General features: G+C 36.4%; 1 protein-coding gene across 6 annotated transcripts; it reads right to left on the bottom strand.

Annotated features, from left to right (window-relative positions):
- Positions 1-916: 916 nt before the first annotated feature.
- On the bottom strand, positions 917-14,387 carry LOC121329492 (D(4) dopamine receptor-like). 6 transcript variants are annotated; one of them, XM_041275070.1, is made up of 5 exons: positions 13,526-13,614; positions 11,045-11,168; positions 9,625-9,737; positions 5,765-6,333; positions 917-1,192 (listed from the first exon to the last, which is right to left on the bottom strand). In XM_041275070.1, exons 2-5 carry the CDS (start codon positions 11,075-11,077, stop codon positions 990-992), a joined length of 918 nt encoding a protein of 305 aa, XP_041131004.1. In that variant the 5' UTR covers positions 11,078-11,168; positions 13,526-13,614; the 3' UTR covers positions 917-989. The 6 variants fall into 6 exon arrangements, with proteins under 6 accessions (XP_041131004.1, XP_041131008.1, XP_041131006.1 ...); XM_041275074.1 differs by having other exon boundaries at positions 11,094-11,168; XM_041275072.1 differs by lacking the exon at positions 13,526-13,614 and adding an exon at positions 12,776-13,244.
- Positions 14,388-23,317: the final 8,930 nt, after the last annotated feature.

Genomic DNA, 23,317 nt, shown 5'->3' with positions numbered 1-23,317 from the left:
AGTTTTTTACATGTCCTTGCTTTCTCCTCCGTGCTTTGAGCAGTAAGATGTTATTTTCATTGTAATAAATCCAATAACTGGGGAAAAAAATAGGCCACATTTGTTTCATGCAACGGGTAAGGCCGAGAGCAATGCTCATGGTCACTGCATTAAGCAGTTTTATAAAATGCGTGAAATCACATCTCCAGTTCTGAGAACTTCTGATGGTTAAGACGTAATTGGCATGAAGATTTTGAAATTTAAAAAAGCTTTTAAAGATAACTATACCTTCAAGACCTTGAGATCTACAAAGTGCATTTATGAATACATCGATTATCCTGGCCATTAGACATTCTGTATGTGATAGCTCTGTATGCGAAACTTTAAACTTATTGTTTTCAGTGGAATCAATACCTGATTAACTATAAAATGCTTTTTTACAATCTACTGTTAACGTTATCTTTAGCATAAGAAATACACCCCATTCTAAAATACAGCAGGTATTTAATGTAAGCAAAAACAGCACAACTCTAGATTCCTAACTTTTGATCTCTATTATCAGTAGATGGTATTGTGGCTGTTGTATTCTTGGTCTCAATTACTTTATATCCCAGTCATTCATACAGTTCAGAGTGTCCATGCTGATGACAATGATTTTGTTGTACATCATATGGTTCCTCCTGGCAAATGTCTTTTTTTTTTTTTTTTTTTTCACAGCAGCAATGACTCTCGGGGCATTGAATTCACATCACACTCCAGTGCAAAAAAAAAAAAAAAAAAAAAACAGTTCACTTGCAGATTTCTTTACTGGGTTGATTAAGCTTTCGCATTTAACTGAAACAAGCAAAACAACTCTTGCTTTTTCCATGCAAGCTATATTAAATATTACAGCACCGTAAGCAACTCAACAAAATAAGACCACAAAACCATGTTCCTATGACAATAAATTAATTTTAATATACAAAGCAGTTTCATTGTGCTCTTTCTTACAGTATATATCAGATTCTTTTTTAACAGCAACTGCGCAAAAATTTACGGAAAAAATTCCTAAATTCGGTGTTGAAGACGGTGTAGATGATGGGGTTCAACGCACTGTTCACGTACCCCAGCCAGGTCACGATGCTCATTAGCTCTGGGGAGATGTCACAGGACTCGCACAGTGCTCTTGTGATGTGCACCACAAAAAACGGAGTCCAGCAGAAAAGAAACACACCTGAAATACACAACAGAAAACAAGAAATTTTGAATCCATATATTTCATATTTCCAACATATTTCTAATGAATCAACATTTTAAAAATCTTATTGTTACATGTATGGTCCATCTCAAAACTTCTTGACAGCCATAAAGTTAATACCTTTGCAGTGGGTTTTGACCTTTTTTGTTTGCCTTTAAGAAATCTTTTCGTGCAGAAAATAATTGTTAATTAGATGCTCAAAGTACTGCCTAACAGTGAAAGCAGTCTGGATATATGGATACTGTACTGAGTGTGAGGTGAGGGTGTGCCTGGGGCTGTGATAGCTGAGTTGTACAGAACAGCGGACAGGGTTGATAGATTGAACCACCAGGAGCCCCTGCAGTAAGGACAATGCTTTGGTCTTACAGTAAAACCACTATTCACAACCCAACAGGCCTGGGAGACTTTGACAGCTTTTGTTTTAAACATACACATTGGTCTAAAGCAATGGGCATCGACATTCTTTTTTCTTTTAATCTGATCTTTCAAAATGACCATGACCAGGCAATCTCGGCTCCAGGATTGAGACGTTGAACTGCTGATCTTAAAGAGTGGCTCTCTGGATATAATTCTTTGTTAGACTGAATCAGAAGTACATTTCTGTCATTTGCAATCTCTCTAAAAAAATAGTATTGGTTCTGTTAAAACAAGCTATAACTTATAAAACACAACAATGCTGCAAGTTCTGTAAAATGGTTCTATTATTTGACAATCACTAAAGCAGCTGTCTGAACTAGGTTTACATGACCAGCAAAGAGCTTTACCATTCACTAGAACATTTTTATTAAATGTGCTGATTTGTATTTCAATTACTTCAATATGGTCTGCATTGAAGAGGCACTTACTGCATCTAACAGGTTTTAAGCACAGTATATACAAACACTGTTTTCAGTGCACTGGCCTGCACAGACGTAATATTAGCAAATGGATACCACACTTAATATGCCTGTGTTTTGAAATATATCGAATGTACTGATGAAGACATCAGTCAACATTTCTTATACGTTTCACCTAATCTAATTTCTTGAACTAATATTTGTTCTGAAACTTAAATCAAACTTAAATTAGTAAATGACTGTATTGTATGAACAATCTGCAGCAAGAAGGATCAAATATTAAAAAGTGGAATTGAAAAGTTTTACTTGAACCAATAGTGGGTTTTGACTAAGCAATCGAATTGGAAGTCTGGTGTAATCTATTTCTATTTATAGATGATCTCAGAAAGAAGAGCTATGGATTAACTGCATTGACAGCTCCTCTGCCTCACTGTTTTATAGAAATACCTGACATTTTAAGTGGCATTAGGGGACTTTTCAATAGTTTTGTTCTTTGTCACTTTTTAACACTAATATTCTTTTTTTTTTGTTGTTGTTGTTGAAAATTGCAGAAAATTATGACAGAGCATTTGCATTTATTTCACTGATTTCGATTATTGCTTTGCATTTGAGTTGTGGTGTAAAATGGCATGCATTAAAATCAGTCCAAATATTATAAACTCCTTTAACAGTTCATTCATGGCAAATGTAACTTACTATAAATTGAGATACTGTGTTGGTTAACTCCTGGGGTCTGAATGGAGGTAACTGCCTGTCTGGTGTATCTTTTTTGCAAATAAGCTGTATGTAAGAGTTTCTTCTCAATAATTGGCACTGCATCGCAGCCAAAAAAATATTCCTCCACTTATGAATCTCTTTCTGCTGGGATTGCAAAAATGCATGGTTTTCTTGATAATCCTGGTCAATTGCAATTGACATAACCGGCTTAACTAAGATCTCAGTATAACCAACTAAAGCTCATGCATTCCTTGAAGATTTCTATGCTTAAAGGATTTGATCTCAGAAGATTAAAAGGGGTATTATTCTACAGTAATTGAATAACAGAGGATAAGGCACCCCTAAGTTCTAAATATTCTGACAGCTTCTCAAGTGATTTTTTTGTTTTAGTAAAAAAAAAAAAGTTTAAAATGCACCACATAATAAGCAAAGTAAAGCGACTACCCTTCATAGTGTAGCTAATCTTATCCTTCTGGAAGTTTAGTGTAGTTAAATAAGTTAAGTAAAGGGGTAGCTACAATCGATGCATAACGGAGAGGTATTATGAGCTTTTTATGTTTTACCTTTCATCATGCTTTGCCATGGTACACCGCAGAGAGAACAATTACACTGTGCATATGTTTGATTTCTGTGACTGGAGAAAAGACGAGCTGAGAGGATAGCGTTTTCGAACTCTTGAAAGAGGGTCATCTAAAAATTTCTAGATCAAGACTGTCAAACAACATTTTTTATCAATGACCGCATTGTAATTTGACATTTGATTCCCATTGAGAAAAAAAAAAAGTAAAATGTGACTTGTTTTTATTAATTTGGGATGTTTTATCTCCTTGCAATTAACAACAATCTACCAAGAATTTATAATATATATATAATATATATATATATATATATATATATATATATATATATATATATATATATATATCGATATTTCTATCATGTAAAATATAAAACTGAAATCCATCTGCCTAACTGAAATATATTCCAAAGGATGGAAGGGACTTGTAATTAGATTTGAAATGATGCAATACCAATGATAAAAGCAAGCCAGAAAAAGTCAATGCATTTGTCAGGCCCCTGTATATGGTACAGCTTCTGCATCATAAATTTTAAGTAAGAAAAATTTAAAACCTATTAACACAAAGGCCTCAAACTCCTTCGGGGTCTGAATTTGACTGATCCCCCGGTCCTTGTGTTTGACAGCCCTTCTCTAGAGGAACACATGAGTTAGTTAAAATGTACTGAGCAATAAGTCAATGGGTAGCATTTTCAGACTTTCTTTATATATATATATATATATATATATATATACACACACACATAAATCTTTCACACTGCATGTAAGCTGTTGATTATCAGATGCTATGATATTCACAATCCTGCAGATAACTTGTTTTAATGCTTTTCTAGAGTCCTATCTACTTCAGTGTTAGACGTTGCAGGCTGATTGGATAAGCACAGTGTGTGTCTGGGTGCTGTCAGTCTGTATAACTATCTGTTCTTATCCTTATAAAAGTGATAATGACTGTAAAAGCTGAACAAGGTATAATAAAGCACAGAAACTAAAGTAAAACTAATTATGTCAGGCTTTCAGCCTTCCAGGCTTTGTGAGATGGGCTTTTAAAATAAAATGTGCTGCTGCAATGTAGTTTCTCTGGCGCTCGCTGCTCAGTGCTATTAATCTCAGACTCAAACCTGGATCAAGCAACAAACAAAACTAAAAAAAATATATATATAACCTGGATCAAGCAACATATATATATAAATATATATATATATATATATATATATATATATAAAAATAATTATATATATATATATATTTAATGCAGGAGATGATACAGGGATCATGGGAGGATAAAGCTGCACGCCTTGCACATCATGTAATTAAATCTTTATTTTTATTTCAGAGTCTTGTCAATTCCTTGTTAGGCTTTCATACCTTGAATCTCTAAAAGAAGATCCCTTGAATTTTTATTAGAATGAGAGTTAAACTAAGAATCAGATAGCAGGGTTATCTTTTGTCCCTGTGTATCATTTGCTCTGTATGCACAGTATTTGTCTGTCTGCCTGTCTGCATTAACGGTGCTCAGATTTAGATGTGATTTTACCTTGTCCCATTCAAGGTGTGCTAAGTTTAAATACCAACACTGTTAAAATATTTATTTGGCCACATGAGGAACTGCAGTCTGTAAATATAATTATTTTTAAAATGAGTGGTTAATATTTCCACCTAAAACTGTTTCATCAACTGCTGATGATCTTTCAGCCATTCTCAAAATCAATATGGCTAATGCCACCTGCTTTTAATAAATCAGACCTGAGGCACCTCTTGGAATTCCCTTTAACTGCAAAGTCAATTCTAAAAGGTGACATCTCAATGTGCCACATCACAGACACTATTCTTGTCATCCAATATTTTCCTCTTTTCAATGACTTTCCCAGAGGAGTTAACAAAGGGTTATTTTGATAATAAAAATGATAGCTGGACTTTGTGACTGATATATTATCTGTGTTTGGGTTAGATTCCATCTTCTGCCCATTCACTTCTACTTATGCTGGTCCAATAACCCTATGATAGTGTTCGAGCGCCTTCATTTCGGAACACTTCCGAATTGGATCCGGAATGTTGAGTAGGTCAGTATTTTTAAATCTAAGCTCAAAACATATTTATTTGATTTGGCCTTTCACTAGCGAGCAATTTGTAGCTCGTCTTGTTGTTTAGTTTTATAAAATGCCCCGAGATGCTTGTATACTATATAAATTAAATATGCATGTGGTATGGTATGGTATGATAACAAGTAACGGCACTCTGACATCACTTCCTGCCTGAATTCCCTTTTTAAAATACAGGAACGTGTTGCCTTACCAAGCCGTCCGACAACTTTTCGAGCATACATCAAAGCAACCAAACAAGCAGTAAGATAATTATAACAGCCCTCTCCCCATGACCCCCATTAAAAACAGCACTCCTGGTGAAGCTAAGGACGCTCACCGACAACAACCGGGAGCACCTTCATTGCCTTCCTCTCCCGCCCATTGATTTTGGCTCGCTTCTTCGTAGAGGGTGCCTGGACACACTTCAGCTTTGGTAATGCTATTGTCTGTGTGTGGCCATCCTTATACTCCTTAGGAAAAGTGCAGTCTGGATGCGAATAGCGATTGAGTTCCTTTAGTTTGATATCAGCTGGATCCCTCTCAATAACGGGAGGGGAGCATTGAGGCAGGAAGTGTCCGCTTTGAAACTTCATGGAGGCTTGCATGCTGTTCTTCAGCTTGGTTTCGCGTGAATCCTCCCACTGCTTTAAACCCCGGAACATCAGGCAGTACAGGAGCAGCATGATGGGGCAGGGAATGAAGAAGGAACAAACCGAGGAATAAATGATGTAATTATTGTCCTCCAGCTTACACAAGGCCGGGTCCCTGTCAGGAACATGGTTTATCCCCAACATCACGGGGGAAGCCACGGCTAATGCAAAAATCCAGGTGGCGGAGAGCAAAATTATTTGTCTCTGGTCGATGTGCTTTCTGTTATAGTTGAGAGGAATGGATACGGCAATGAACCTGCAAAAGAGGGGAGATGTTTTAGCAAGTCATGCAAGCAGAAAATGTAGGTGAGGATTTATTCCTTAAAGTTGCTCACTACTAGTACTTCTGTAGGGTGTGATGTCGTTGGAAACTGTACAGTGTTTTGTCAAATGTTTAACTGACTTGCAGAAGCTTGTAATGTAGTATAACCTATACATCACCATGCTCATACCCAAGGCACCCTTATCTTATTTGTCCTGTTTTAATCTGTTTTAAATTATCTCACTATCAGATCATTAAACTAGTTAGCACATTTTCTCTAAAAAAACAGCAGGTTAAAATATATTAATTATTATTATTATTATTATTATTATTATTATTATTATTATCATCCTAATTGTTCCAGTCAACTGCTTCCCAGGAAGAAACCCAATCAGAGTCAAGTGCAACAACAACATTATCCAACAGAAAATGGATTTGGAAGAAATAATGCCCGGTGGCCTTGATACAATAGCCCCGTTTACATTCTCATTTTTACTCCAATGTAGGTGCTGTGGAAAGCTTGCAGCAATGCATAAAGGAGTGTGTGTGTGGACACAATGGATTACCCAATGTAGCAGTGTATGGATCAAAATGGATCAACTACAGAAGCAGGTGATTGTAGATGCTGTCCTTAAGGAATCCAATGCAACACCCAAGAAGCATTACATTCCTGGGACATCATTCCTTTGATCTGCTTGGTCTAAAGATGATGGCGTAAAGGTACAAAGAAATTAATGGATGCTAGATGTTAGCTCTGCTCAGTGCATTGTTAAAACTTCTGTTTTATAATAATATACTATTTATCTGTGCGCATAATGTGTAATGGCACACTGGTAGGTACTGCAGTGGGTTACCTGTGTGCATTGGTTCACATATTACTATAGAATTCCCTTGGAAGCAGTAATAAGTTGCTTTTGCTCTACCAGTGCCCCTCATTACAGAACCACAGCACAGTCATTGAAGACAAACCAAGCAGCCTCCAAGAAAGAACTCTGCCTGGATTAGGGAAAGGGAATCAACACCTCTTCAGCAAATTACAAAACTTGGTGGCTAGTGGAAAATCTACAGTGTTTAAATGAGTAGGCCAATTATTTAATAAATAAAAGACATTTCTAAAAGATATTTCTAATACCAAAAAATATTTACCTGACAAAATCTAGAGTTGAAATTATAAGGACAAGAACAGGCTACTTCTCTTGTTTTAAAGGTATGCCTTATATTCAAATCTGATCTGTGCTAAAGTGCCATTGAAATTAATTTTACTCATTTTCCAAAATCCCAAAAGACCAAGTACAGTTGAGTCATAATTAATTTAGACTGGAAGATTGTAACTGTACTCATCTTATCTGTAAATCACTATCAGACATATTTTTCTATTGATTTTAAAAGTCATATTCTAAAGTACATTTCCACAGGAAGACAAACTACTTTAATTATTGGGCTGTTTTTTTTTCTATTATAATTTTCAGATTAAAAAAAAAAAAATTATATATATATATATATATATATATATATATATATATATATATATATATATATATACACAGCTCTGGAAAAAATTAAGAGACCACTGCAAAATTCTCAGTTTCTCTGGTTTTACTATTTCTAGGTATGTGTTTGGGTAAAATGAACATTTTTGTTTTATTCTATAAACTACTGATAACATTTCTCCCAAATTCCAAATAAAAATATTGTCATTTAGAGCATTTATTTGCAGAAAATGACAACTGGTCAAAATAACAAAAAAGATGCAGTGTTGTCAGACCTCGAATAGTGCAAAGAAAATAAGTTCATATTCATTTTTAAACAACACAATACTAATATTTTAACTTAGGAAGAGTTCAGAAATCAATATTTGGTGGAATAACCCTGATTTTCAAGCACAGCTTTCATGCATCTTGACATGCTCTCCACCAGTCTTTAACATTGATGTTGGGTGACTTTATGCCACTCCTGGCGCAAAAATTCAAGCAGCTCGGCTTTGTTTGATGGCTTGTGACCATCCATCTTCCTCTTGATCACATTCCAGAGGTTTTCAACGGGGTTCAGGTCTGGAGATTGGGCTGGCCATGACAGGGTCCTCCATCCACACCTAGATTGACCTGGCTGTGTGGCATGGAGCATTGTCCTGCTGGAAAAACCAATCCTCAGAGTTGGGGAACATTGTCAGAGCAGAAGGAAGCAAGTTTTCTTCCAGGACAACCTTGTACTTGGCTTGATTCATGCCAAATCTGCCCGATTCCAGCCTTGCTGAAGCACCCCCAGATCATCACCGATCCTCCACCACATTTCACAGTGGGTGCGAGACATTGTGGCTTGTAGGCCTCTCCAGGTCTCCGTCTAACCATTAGACGACGAGGTGTTGGGCAAAGCTGAAAATTGGACTCATCTGGGGGTGTTTCAGCAAGGCTGGAATCGGGCAGATTTGTCTTTGTGAAGGACGCATGAACGGGTTGTCTTCAGATTTGATGGATTCAATAGTTTGACTGGTTTGTTTATTTTCCATTTCAGGATTTTTTTTAATGGAAAAAGGAGGTCATCTTTACATGCAAAGCATGGAGATCTACTAAACATTTCAGACTGAGCAGTCTTCTGGCCTTGCCCTGACAGCTAAAGACTTCAGTTGACATGGCCAACTTCCTCCTAAAGAATCAAACACCAAGCCTGACATTCAGGCACTTGTTATAAAGTTTTCTCTAAGGTGAACAGTGATAGAGCACTTCACATCCTATAGGACACCGTGAAGCACCATCTTAGATAGTTCAACAACAGAGGCTTGCCCACTGTCATTTCTACACATGACATCACCACACAATGCTGATAAAGAAGAGCTCATGAATGCTAGGTCCCTTGTGATAAAATAGAATCAGTTGGTTGAATTTAGTTACTTTTTAAACTCCAGTGCATAGTTTGTACTTGCATTACGTGTATTGATCTTAGCGTTTTGCAACATTAACATAAACTTTATACTGAAGGAAATGGTGAATTTGGCAGCCTGCCCTGTGTGTAATTTATCAAAATGCAGCTGTGGAGAAAGAAGGCATCAACATATGGCTGGCGTCACAAAAGACTTCAAACTGTAGCTGCTCAACAAGGACCTAAAATAAGGTCTGTCAGCATAGGGAGGCTGACAAAAGATAGCATGCATTAAAAATGATCCACACATGAGAACAAGAAACCGCTCCACTACACACAGCTACACTGACATGACTGGCACATATGATGATGTATATATACAGTGTTAAGAGAACACACACAGGCAGGAAAAATAACAAGAGTACACACCGGTCGACACTTATTGCACAGAGGTTGAAAATTGAGGCAGTGCATAGCATCACATCCATTGTCATCAGCACATCGCAAAGCACTGTGCTTAAGGTCCACACTCCTCCCTGGAACTGTGAAAAGAAATAATAGGTTTTAATGTTTCTCAGGCAAGTACAGAGTGATAATAAGGTCATCCAGTCACTGCAGAAAAAAAAAAAACAATCCTATCCACTTTGAAGTATGCCATTGGTAATTGTTTATTTAAACCTGCAACGTCAGAGTGCAATAGTTATTTGACTATTAACTACTAGAGTTACCATTGGCTGCTTTGCAATCTAAGGGTTTATTAACATTCTCTATTTACCTGCCTGGCCGAAAGCCAATGGATTTTTATATTATGCATGCCATAATGGACAACCCTTTTCAAATCAAATCAATAAATCTGCTCCATTAGATGGCTTGAAACTCTAATGGACATTGCTTTTTTTTTGTTTGAGGGCAAGAGAGCCATTTTTCCTTTAACATATTGATTATTTACTAAATTGATCTTAAATGCGGGCAAATATAAAAACTGTTGTCAGTTATATCCAGTTAGAGGATTGATTTTCAACGCTAAAGATATTTAAAGGGCCTAAATGGAGGCAGTATTGTCTCAAACAGAATTGTGAAGCTGTAGATACCGTATTTCGCTTTCTGATTCCTGTGGGTAAAAGGAATATGAAAAGAAAATCTAGCCTTTTTTCTGTTTGCAAAATCTATTGAACCCAGACTAGCAGATCCTCCAAAACCTGATTGTCGTGGCTTCAGGTTAAGGGCTGGGGTTTGAATAGATTGTTCTTGTAGGGGTGTGTAGACTGTTAAAATCCTGCTACACCAAAACAAAGGAGTCTCATACAAAGTTTATAAACACTTTATAAAAGCTAACAGGATTTCCGAATTTGGAAACTCACTTTGAACAGCAGCCAATGCTATGCATCCCAATAAAAAGTGTCTTCATACATTGAAGAATTTATTTGCTTTATACTGCAATAGCATCAATATCCTGGGTAGTGCTCATTACCTTTAGATAACTGACTTTGTCTTTCATTATATGCCAGTGCCTTTGCCTAAGGACACCTAACTGTCACTGTGATCAGTTATCTAGCAGGGAATGCATCAGATGTTAATGATTAAAAAATACAGAGTAAGGCATGTTCTTATAATCATAAACTTAAAAATAGTAGCATAGCAGTATGGAAATGACCCAGGAGAAGAACTATAAGATCTGGTATATTTTCCACTTAATGTTTGTTAAAAATGGTGTGATTGCTATTCTTAGTGCTTTGATATAGTAGTTATTGGATGTTCAAGTTGGAGTCAAGTTAGATGTTTCAATATATTGGTATCAGATATTATTTTGAACCCCTATTATTATTCTAAACCCCTCCTTAACACCAACCTTGAACAAAGGTAGGGATGAGGTCAAGATCATATAATATTATTGTGACCTGAGGCATTATTATCCTTTCTGATGAAGTTCTTCTGTTCCTGTGGTGAAAAGGTCAATCTCTTCTCTATTCTTTCTGCAGTGATTAAGGGAAAAAACATCAGGCTGTTTCAGCAATAAATGCTGCTGCTGAACTTTAAAGCAACAACATGTTTGTTCCGTGGGGCAAAATAGAACTACTGAGCCTTCTTGACTCAACTAGGAGTGCATGATGGTGTTACTGATGGGAAACAAGACATGACATAAAACCCCAAAAAGCTAAAACACACACACACTCACACACACACACACACACACACACACACACACACACACACACACACACACACACACACACACACACACACACACACACACACACACACAAATCTCTTCTGGTTTCAGGGAAAATTGTATTGTTTCTCAAATAAGCTTTTCATTTTCAACTGAACCAGACAGGGCATTCGTTTATTAGAACAACAACTGCCCAAGGTTGAAGAATCGCAAAAAACAATTACTGAACTATATAATACATTTGATCAAATAATTATGTTATCTTATTTAAGGTTATGGAATGGCTTTAAATTGTACTGTGTGTGGATTTACAGAGCCTTTGGACTTCTTTTTATGAGAAATGTTAAGATTCTCTTCAGAAAGCATCCATCTATGCAAATGATAAGAGCTTTAATAATGCACATTTTGATTTACCATCTAACAAGCCCCTCATGGTTGCCCTTATAAGTGACTGGCATGTAAACTCTTCAGAAGAATGTATAGCCTCTCATAATGGATAATCACCCAATCAGTGAATGAAGAGACAATACTTTGTGAGCTGTAATGCACTGATTCTCGTCAGTATATTTCCCTTGGATGTGAGATATGGGATAAAAAAAGTTAGTGGCTTACTGCACAGCGCTAGGATCCGTGATGAATCAATGTTTCTCAGAGGGTTACCAATATTCCCATCTTTGTGAAGCTTTGTGACCCCTATCTGGTTAGATTGAGATCTAGGAATTTACTGCAAAATGTAATGTAATTTTAAATCAGGTGGCATGGGGGAATTATGATGGTTTTTTAATGGACACATTAATACTGGTGTTAGAAAAGATTCAAAAGCACTGATGTGTTTACTGGCTAAAGCTGACAAAAAAAAGGTCCATGATTGTCTAAACCTCTGTATCTGTAAATGATAACAGCTCAGCAAAGAAAGGTATTGGTAATTTTTGAGATGTGCTAGTTTTGTGTTGCAGACAGTCTCTTCTTTGTTCTGTTTCTTGGTGTTCTTAGTGAATTTAATATCTTTTCATTCGGACTCCCTATATTGTGCAAACTGCCATTCACACACAGGCTTTTGCTTTGGTATAACATCCTGACAAATTTTTCAACACAAATCTTTACAGCAGATCTTTGCATCAGCAAAAATCATCAATGAATAAATTAACTTTTCACAATTACACAAATCTCTCTCTTTGAAAAAAAAGGTAATTCAAATGCAGCACTGTTCCTTTCTACTGTAGAAGTCTTAATTAATGTAAGCTCTTTCAAGACCTTAGAGGATAGTATACTATTAAGCCAGGTATGGTAAAAGAACAAACGTGATTAACAATAATTGCATAGAATATACATAGCAAACTACAAAACTACATTACCAATTTACAAGAATTTACAAGGGCCACTAGGTCGACATGGGCTGTTAGAGCACACCTGAATCTTGATCTGAATCCCCCTCAGTCCTCAGCCCCTGTCAGGCAGGATCAATGTGTGTGGTGGATCAATGTCTACTGGGGCTCAGTTAAGACCAGCAAACTCATTTTACAGTAGATAGATTCAAACACTGATCTCCCATTTGTGGGAGACTGCGATATTTATAACAAAATGTCAACAAGATCCCAAAATGGCAAACTACCCAGTGCCTGAAGAAGATTTGTGTTGCATTTTTAAAAGAAAGCATTAATCTCATGACGTCATTTTTTGCCATACATTTCTGGTACAATGTATCTTCGTTACAATATACTGTGGTCGTTTTATTTTTATTTTTTTTAAAGACGAAATGTAAATTGTGATCTTAACGGCTTTATAATCCACATGGTTATTTTACTACTGTAAGCATTGCTTTTAAAAATTGCCATTGTGAGACAGTACGATGTATATGTGCATACTTAAAAAGGTTCTTAAAAAGTTAAACAAAAATATCTTATATTTAAAAAAAGAAGAAAAAAACATTTTAGGATCGGAACCAAAAAGTAGGTCAATCTATGAAAACAATCTATACATAGAACTAGACAACTCACAGTGTGCTACTATTGGTGAGTTTGCTTTTAAAACGCGTTACATAGAACCAACATGAAAAAGGAGGCATTATTTTAAAGAACTTCTAATTTACAGATCGACCAAAATTATTTAATATTCTGTCTTTACCACAAAACCTAGGAGTGAAGCTATGCACTTACTCACCTCCGAGTAAACAAATAGTGGTAAAACCAGCACAGCTAGGAGCAGGTCTGCCACTGCCAGACTGACTATGAAGTAGTTGGTTGTAGTTTTTAAAGCTTTTTCTGTCCACACACTAAGGCACACCAGCAAGTTACCACAGATTATAACAACTATTAGGAATATACCGAAGACCAGAGCGGGGAAGATGTAATGACTGCCCGGTAGCAGTTCGGTGTAGTTAGAGGTAACGGTAAGGTTGCTGCTGTGCATGTCTGGGCTGAACAAAGACCCACAGCCTCCCGCTGCAACCTCTGCTCTGGAGATGGTTGGCTTCTTTTAAATATACTCTCATCTAGGCATCGTATGGAGCCGCTTGACTGAAAGTTTCAGGTTTGTTTAAGTCTTCTTGTCGTTTAACCTTTCTGCACTTCCTTTGACAGGCAATACCACTTTTTATCCAGATTTTCCAGGGACGTGATCTTCAGCTCCAAATGCAGTGGACAGAGCACCAAGTCATCGAGTTTCATTAATCTTTACTGCACTCCTTCAGAAAAATAGACTAACAAGTTCCAAACGCCCACTCACAACCCACTTCAACAAATCTTTCTCGTTCGTGTTCTTTTTTTTAATTTTCTCATAAGTCTTCACAGGCTGACAGTATCAGGCACTAACTTGTACAGTGTGTTTGGTAATGTAACAAGCAGACGATTTGTTTGATAGGTCTGAAGAGTCATATTACACAAGTATGACCAGCTCAGAAAAAGGTTCAGGTGTACAGACTGAATAGGTTCGTTAGGGTTTGTCTCGCCTCGCGATTGAAGCTGAAAGATAAAGTAATGAGAATTCCCTTTGCCGACGAGCCTGCGTTTCTCGCCAAAAATGCTCCGTAGTGTGCTTACCAATGAACAAATGCGTGAGCTTGTACACACTTGAACGTTGCATTTACGTAATGTGAGCTAGACCAGGACCTGCTAAGCTGTAGGTGACATTCCATTCCTTCACTTGACACTAATCACTTCTATAAAACGTGTTGCTGTAATGTATTAACGTTTCCAGATGGGAGCACTGATGTCAATGTGCATGCATTCATTTACGTTCATTTGCTATAAAATAAATATAAATATAAATAAATATATTTAAAAATCTGCTTTATATTACTATATTCCCTTTCTTCTACAAAACACTTTTTTTTTCTTTTTGCCTGTCCGGCAACACAATGTATTGCATATGAAACAATCCTGAAGCTGGAGTAAAAACAAATAATAATATAGATGGGTGGCTTAGCATTGTATGTACATTACGCGTTACAGGGTTCAAATTACATTCATATTTATGTTAACTTGTGGAAAGGGGTCATACATATCTATCAATAATTTAAGTTCTGCTTTAAAAATATCTTATTATAAAGCGCAGTTTCAGTCGGCCTGTATATATTATAATATATATATATATATTATATATATATTATTAATATATAAAATATATATATATATCATTATAAATTATATATATAGAAAATTGCACGTGCCTTCAGTCTCATTGAAGAAATATTTTCAGATCAATATAAATGTTACTAATCAATAGAAAATCAATTTAACTCAGGATGCACATCCTATTTCAATTCTGTTGGTGCCTACAGTCCGAATGAAATAGGTGCATTTAAACAGGTGCACGACAGCCTTTCCATCTGCCAGTGGTCTATTAATGCAGTATGCATATTCAAGCTGCATTATTAGAAGGGTTTTTCGAATCTAATTTATATAATACATGTGACCCAAAGTCTCGCCATGCAGCTTGAGAGAAGACGTCTTCTTATGGGATGAGACTTCTGAAGTCAATTGAGGGCAGATGAAAGGAGCACCACAAGTTACCTCCTCGCTTAGACCAGCAAAAACTATCTAATTGATTAGTTTACAACTATAAAGCCTCATAGATTGGCTGCAGCCGATCGACGAGGTTAAGCTGTTCATCACTTGTTGCAGCTCTCTTTTCTGAAAAACAAAAAAACGCCCTGTAAGGGGAAAGGATTAGAGGTAGTTTATACGACACCGTGACCACGAAATAGACTTTATCTGATACCCTGGAATGGGATGGGATGGGATGGGATGGGATGGGGGGGGGGGGGGGGGGGTAATAATATTGTACCTATTACCATGGAGGAACTGAGTGATCAACGTTCAAAAAGTCAGAAAAGAATGAAGAATGGAACTAAAAGTATATATCTTGGTAGCTGCACCTTTTAAACATAGGGATATTTTGGTTTGGGCAACGATCAAATACTGCGGTACCCAAACACAAAGCGCGCTTATCCACCCTCAAAATATATGGCTTAATATACGTTATTTATGAGCACCATCCGTTCCAATCAAAACAAAATCTGTTGAGAGCAATGTCTGTACACAGACAGCACGATGAGCAGGTTTACTCAATGAGGTTCCTTGTAAATCTTATCTCCAGTGCACTGTAGAGCTCAGGTTGCCTCTCGGCACGGCTTTCTTTCATCAAGATGTATGACAGCAATAACTCCAGAAAGAAAAGCTCGGCTCTCCGAGCTGGGGTTGTTTATTTTGCTTGGGCATTCTTGACAAAACAAATATTGACAATTACATTTTCCTTTTCCAAATTTGGACAGGGTTCATTATCTAGAATGACACCTTCTCAATGCTTGTTTTTAAAGCATTGGAAGTTCCCCCAAGTGCTTATGGTACGAATGTATACATCAAATTAATGAATATATCACCGGTAAGTTAGCATTTGTTAATTGGTTCAGTATATGTTGTAACTGAATGCCTGTTTATAAATGACATTTTATAAACAGGAACGCTAGTTATACATAATGTATTACACGTTTACAAAATACATGAATATTATGACCTAGTTAATGTAATGTTTAGTTTTCATTATTGTGGCTAATCTACCTGTATTTGAAAAAATATCCAATGGAAAAAAAAACACATTTGATATACAGTATTTATTATATATTTATTTTCAGTGTACCTTTTATTTATTTGTTTTATTTTAAAATAGATAGTCTTACATTTGCTAGCAGTAACATTACATTTTCAGCTTTATTAAATAACCATTTCAAGCGTTTCAGTGGTAGCAAATGTTCTCAACATCTATGTTGATTTACATGTTTGCATTTCACCTCGGTTTCTTTTAGGAACCACCAGAGCTGCAACCAACTGTTTGTGCTAGAACAACATATGAGTGACAGCCATTGTGAGTCAGAGACTAACGGGTACAAATGATTTTTTAATTGTAGCGACGTTCAGGTCACTTGAAATACATGAAGTGGCTGGATGATGTAGAATCAGTTAAAACACATCCACTTCCCCTGTTGCTCAGAGGTCGTTTTTCTCACAAAGAAGGCGCCATCAACCCAGTCCTTGTTTATCTGACAATAAGGGATACTTTGTAGCTTTAAAGACAGATTTATCATGTTGATATAATTGCCCTATTCGTTCTGGCATTGGTCCTTGTTTGGGTAAGGCTGTACACCAACATTTCCATGACAGGTCTGAACAAAATTGAAAGCTTTTCATGAACAATTAGAACAACCAGAAAAGAACACAGTGTTCTTTCGGTGGAAACAGAGACACAGACAAGCAAACAAGTACAGTTTGGTTATATTTATTTCTTTGCATTTGTGTGAATGTTTTATTTCAGAATACATATGTACAGTACATAAATACTTTATGTATCCTAATGATTGAGTTACTTTAATGATAATATTGCATCTATAAATGTGTTACTAATGGTTTAAAAACAATATGATATGGTTATTCATATATAGCAAAACAGTATTATTTAAAAAATACCTTATAATTACCTTATTCCATAATATGAAGGTCTACACAAGTAATTTGTCAAAACAATGTGATATTAAACTGTAATTTCTTGTTAATAATCATAAACCTCATAGATGTTTTAGAAATGGATCCTAACAATGAAATGTAACCGGTTTATATATATATTCAAGTACATTTCTGGATATTCATGTCATACTGCATTACACAATGTATGGACTCTGACCTCAAATAGCAGCATGTGCTATTGATAATTGTAAAGCTTTTCTGTCATTTTTTAAATCATTTTTATTTTACTGTTGTAAAATAATGAAACCATACCTTATTATTTCAGCACAGTGAAAATATGGGACCAATTGTAACTTTCACGGTGAAAGAAAAATCCTATCTACTCGTAAATGTGATTCATAGATGCATGTTTATCACGTCCATCATACAGTCAGGCTTTCTGAGTGCTACCCTACTTTATCATAATGTTAACAAGACACTTTGTATACATTCTCCCTTGGTTGCATTAGCTTTAAAGCTACTTCTCAATCTGTCAGTAAAATTGGTAAACTCTTACCTCCTACTATATTCAGCAGGTATACGTTACATATTAAAGCCCTGTTTTCTCTCAGGAAACAGATTTTTTTTTGTACAGACAAAATTGCTTAGGTTACATCTATAAGGCTACTGTTTTCAACATTATTGTATAGATGTACAGTAATAGCCTTGCTAATTAAACTGTATGGGGAAAACTACACATTTAATTTCTATTTCACTCTGTTTTGTCTCAATAGAACATCACGCCATGCATTGGTATGGGCGTGCACTGGAAATTGTTATACATGCCTGCTCCTGGCCACTGCTGCAGCCTTACCTGGATGTCTATTTTTTGGATTCCTGTTACAAAAACACTACAAAGGTTGAATCCCTCAGTGTTTAGCAGTTCTGAGTAATCAATCATTGCTGATTCACAATGAGACGTACCCTAGCAAAATAAAACATCACCACAAGTTCCAAAGTGATTACTATTACATAGAAAATACCATAATCCCCACGGTGATTCTAAAACTGGTACAAGACTTTATACTTGGAATGTATAAAACTAGACAAGTACAATACATTTTTGAAGCTCATGGGTTAAAAGCATGTTTCAAAAGAACCAAATTGAGACCCTTGACAGAATCATTTGAATGGATTTTTGGATGTCTAGCATTATGGAATATTATCATAAATTAAATATCCAGTCCAAACCAAGTTCCATATCATTAAAGAAAAAGAAAATGGGCTTATATTGGGTTTACAAATATTATTGGAACACATTTATTTATTTATTTTTTGTAGTGGACATTAGTGTGTTAATCGTACATGTTTCTTTCAGTCTGGTTTGTTATATATATTAACATATATTATATATATATATATATATATATATATATATATATCTATATATATATATATATATATATATATATATAATATATATATATATATATATATATATATATATATATATATATATATATATATATATATATATATATATATATATATATATAGTATATATATATATATATATATATATATATATATATATATCATTATAGAAGTCTCGGTTCCTGCTAATAGCTGTTAGAAACAGTCCCTTTCTTCCTGGTAAGAGATTATTTGAATATCATTGCACAGAGCAGTGGTCTGTAATTGTGCCCTGTTGCTGTAAGTAGTGGAAGTGTGGACTGTAAGGTTGGCAGGGACAGGGTTAAATCTATCCCTGCCAGCAATCACAGGTGGGCCATTTCTCAATAAGGGAATTGGTGCTGATTGGGGAGTGGCCACATGTATAAAAAGTAACCAGAAATATTTTGTTTGTTATAGGAGTTTGGGGATTATTGTATTGCATTGTATTGTATTGCATTGTATTGCATTTTATCTGTAGTGAAGGCTAATGCCTGCCTACAAGTAATTTATTGTTTTGTTTGAACATTTTATTTTGGCCCACTTTATCATAACAGTTTATTTTGTTCCTGTGCTTGTTTGTTAATAAATGTCTCCACCAATGCTTCCCTTATACATTTTCCATTGTATTTTTGCACATTATTTTTCCACTTTTTCCATGGTAATACTATCTATTAGCCATACTTTATCCTGGTTTACCATATTTATTAAAACGGTTTACCATACCTCACTGTTCTTTACATTGTTTTCCTATGCTTTACCATGCTTTCACTATGCTTTATAACACTTTGCTATCTATGATTTTATTATGGTAAACTTTTATAAGGGTTAAACTGGGTCTCTTTCCTGCCGTTCACAGCTTGGGCCATGACACTACCCTCTGATTCACATTTTATTTTCTAACCCTTTGTTAATGTAGAAGTGTTGCCATTGGCAGTTGTACAGCAGCATTCAGAGCTCTCTCCTCCCATGTGATTGCCAGTTCAGTTATCTTGGGTCAGTTGTAGTTCAACCCATCTCATATTGCTAATTGATAGCTGGAATTCAGAAAGAGGAATGCACTTGTCAAAAAAGTTTTATAATTACAAAATAGAGACAATAAAAGTTGCCAACAGTGCTTTATAATAAGGGCAACCTTGATTTAATAATTCACTCCCCTCTGGGGAAGCAACAAATATCTATAAGATGGTCTATAAGATCTTGCCTACAAGTGGTGAACAGAAATGAAATATTTGCAATATAAGTTGTTTTATCTTTAATGGAACTACTGTTGTTATATCTGCAGAAATGAACACATTCTTAGTTTTTCGATGTGCATTCAATCCTATACAGCGGCACTTGTACATTTTTACTAGTTTTCAGGTATTTTTTTAAAATTTTATGTCTCACTTCTCATAATGTAAACCACATACTATATACTGGAGTTGTTAAAGATGGACCTCACATATTTTTGAGAAAAAATTCCATGTGGTACACATTTACTAATGAAGTACTGATAAAGTGTACCTTCAGCAATCACAATCAGTGACAAAATGAAAGCACTTTGAAGTGAATTTTAATGACGCCGGCAGCATTCTCACTGATGTATTTATTTTAGCAGTTGCACTGTAGTGACTTGGTTTGAAAAGTGATAGCTGCAAGTTCGTGTGGTTGATACACGCTGGAGTATGCTGCATTCATAACATTTTCATAAAAGAAACATAATGAATATGATGAATACATGAATAATCTTACATTAAACAGTGATATGGAAACCAACATAACATCCACATAAGAATTTATTGCAATTTTGCTAAATGTATTGCCATAGCATTTTACTTTTCTTCAAAATTATATGTAATAGATTTCAGTGACAGAAGACCTTCGATTATAACCACAGACATGCACTTGAAATGCTCAATCTTTACGTGCACTTTTGGTGGATTTTCAAAGTGTTTCTGACAGATTATGCATTAGTTATGTAGCCTTATTGTGTAGTTTGGGTGGGGGGGCGCAGTTGAAGGCACTCACCTGCTCTCCTCTCTCTCTTTCTCAGCCAGTTACCCTGAAACCGCACCATCCTTTCTTTTCTGGTCACATTTGGCCGGGGAAAGGAAGCGGTCACATTTTTAATGTCCGCTTCCGGACGGGGATGACTCAGCAGCTCTGTCTTCCAATAGCTGGCGTTGTGCTTCTCTCCGGTTTCTGGGTGGGGTTTGCACAACGCTGGGGATCCCCTCTGGCTGTTCATCTGCCAATCTCTCTCTCTCTTTTCTATTTAAGTCGTGCACTATTTCCTGCTCTTGTCATCCATTTTGTGTTCAAACAGAATGAGGAGGGAGGAGGAGGCTCCTCCTCCGCTTCTTAATAGGCATATCCCCCTATAGGGTCCCCCCTTTGTGGAGGGGGTGGGGGTGGGGGGGTTTAAACTTTGAGTGATGAGTCCTACTCCCCGAACCGAAGTGTTGGCTTCACAACTCAGGTTCCTCGTAGGTCCCTGGGGACGAAATCGAAGCTTCAGCGCTCTAATCTGATGATTGTCTCTTATTCCTAACCCTCATAGGTCAGGTTCTCCCCCCCCCAAACAGAGAATACCAGGAGCCTGGATAGGGGGGGTGGGGGGGTGGGGATTTCCTACAACCGCTCATTAACACTCTGTCGCCCAAAAGCACTTCATCCCCGTGAAATAGTTTCATTTAGCCTCGATGAAGGTGTGTTGGATGCATTATAGAGTCCAAATCAAGCAAAGCGTTACAGTAACAATGCATCTATGTGCTGGTCCCTATAAATCCTATTTCTCCCCGTGAAATAGTTTCATTTAGCCTCGATGAAGGTGTGTTGGATGCATTATAGAGTCCAAATCAAGCAAAGCGTTACAGTAACAATGGGGGGGGGTGGGGGGGTGGGGATTTCCTACAACCGCTCATTAACACTCTGTCGCCCAAAAGCACTTCATCCCCGTGAAATAGTTTCATTTAGCCTCGATGAAGGTGTGTTGGATGCATTATAGAGTCCAAATCAAGCAAAGCGTTACAGTAACAATGCATCTATGTGCTGGTCCCTATAAATCCTATTTCAATTCTAAGAAAGGCTTGGAAAACCAAGCGTTCAGTGAAACCACACAGCTCAGGATCTTGTCAGCCTCGTCACACAGCTACTGTGTATTTAACACACTCGAAGGCAAGTGTTTTTTTTTTTTTTTATTATTATGGAAACAGCCCTCCTCTCAACTGGTTGAGGGCTTCTTTTGATTCTGCATTTCTTCTATATTGTGCTTCATCTGCGTGGAATTGTGCTCCACTTCACCTTTCCCCTCAGGAGGATGTCCTGTTCATGGAAACCAGGCTTGCATTATTGAGTCAGGTACACACTAGGTACAGGTATATCATTTGACGTTTGCCCACTTATAAATTTAGCTTCATGAGTAGGCTAACATATATCCCATTTGTGTTTCAATTGGTTATCCAACAGTAATTGCATGTTTACTTAATTGTTCTGACCCTATTAGATCCTCATACTTCAGTAATCACAGTAGAACACAGTGATCTTTGTCAAAATGTATCCTGTGTGAGCCAGTGGGGTTATTTCATTGGCTTCTATTGTAAGTATCTGCCAATTGAGATTTTGAAGCCAGCGTAATATTGTACAAAAAGGTTGTATGAACCCATTTGTGACCACACCTGGAACACAAAATAGAGTACCTATTAGTGTTTGCGACTTTTACTCCAGCAACAGGCCCATTGTACCAAAGTAGTGACTGGTGTTTTACCTTTAAAATGTAATAATAGTCTGTGGCAGGACTAGGGCCCTGCACATGTAAATAATGTGTCCCTCTGTGTTTTTTTTTTTTTTTTTTTTTTTTTTTTTTGCATTTTTCTGTTCATTATTTTGAATTACACTGTGTTTGTGTACGTCCTCCCATACTAGGACTGCCATTGCTGGCACCCTAGCGCCATCCACCTACCACTTCAGAAACTTTTTAATATTGTAATAAAACCTGGATGCCTGAGGGGTGTTTTAAATTCAACCTCTGTGTCTCTCACATCTATCAGTGGATGCTCACACATGTAACAAACACCATTGTTACCTTAAAATACTTTTTTTTTTAAACTGTGAGAACATGAAAAGTGAGACTTTTAAAAGTCTGTCATTTGCTTTGACAGGTCCCTAATTAAAACCAAAACCCTAAGCACTCCTCTTAATGCAAACTGCAGCGAGACTGAAATGGTTTCACAAGCTGGAATGCAGACAAGAAACCTTTTTAACTTTCTTCTGTCTGCATAGTATAGCAGTGGCCCTGAGGTTAAAACAACTGCAACAAAAAAAAAAAAAAAAAAGAGAATAGACAGAATTTCAGACAGATAGACTTTCAATAACCTGGCCTATATGGATGGTTTCATCCATGGAAAAAAAAAAAAAGACTACATTTTGTGACTGATCAATACTTGGTGTGGTCAAACATTTTGAAGTAAGATGATGATTATACAATGTTCAGATTCAGCTGTCGAAATGACTGCCCTCTCTCTGCACTGGTCTCTCTTTCAAGAATATAGATGGATTATATAAATGCAGCATAAAGAACTGC

The sequence above is a fragment of the Polyodon spathula genome, chromosome 17 (assembly GCF_017654505.1).
Source record: "Polyodon spathula isolate WHYD16114869_AA chromosome 17, ASM1765450v1, whole genome shotgun sequence".
NCBI classification, from domain to species: domain Eukaryota; kingdom Metazoa; phylum Chordata; class Actinopteri; order Acipenseriformes; family Polyodontidae; genus Polyodon; species Polyodon spathula.
The sequence above is the reverse complement of the archived record's forward strand: the minus strand, read 5'-3'. Positions and strand labels throughout refer to the sequence as shown.

Bases quoted from the DNA above. Each gene is read 5' to 3' on its own strand.
- LOC121329492 (XM_041275068.1), bottom strand. From the start codon at position 13,774: ATGCACAGCAGCAACCTTACCGTTACCTCTAACTACACCGAACTGCTA. The intron at 6,334-9,624 runs GTGTGTACTCTT...CCTCTTTTGCAG, and splicing joins TGTGCAATAAGTGTCGACCG to GTTCATTGCCGTATCCATTC. The intron at 1,193-5,764 runs GTGAGCGTCCTT...TGTGTATTTCAG, and splicing joins GGTGCTCCCGGTTGTTGTCG to GTGTGTTTCTTTTCTGCTGG.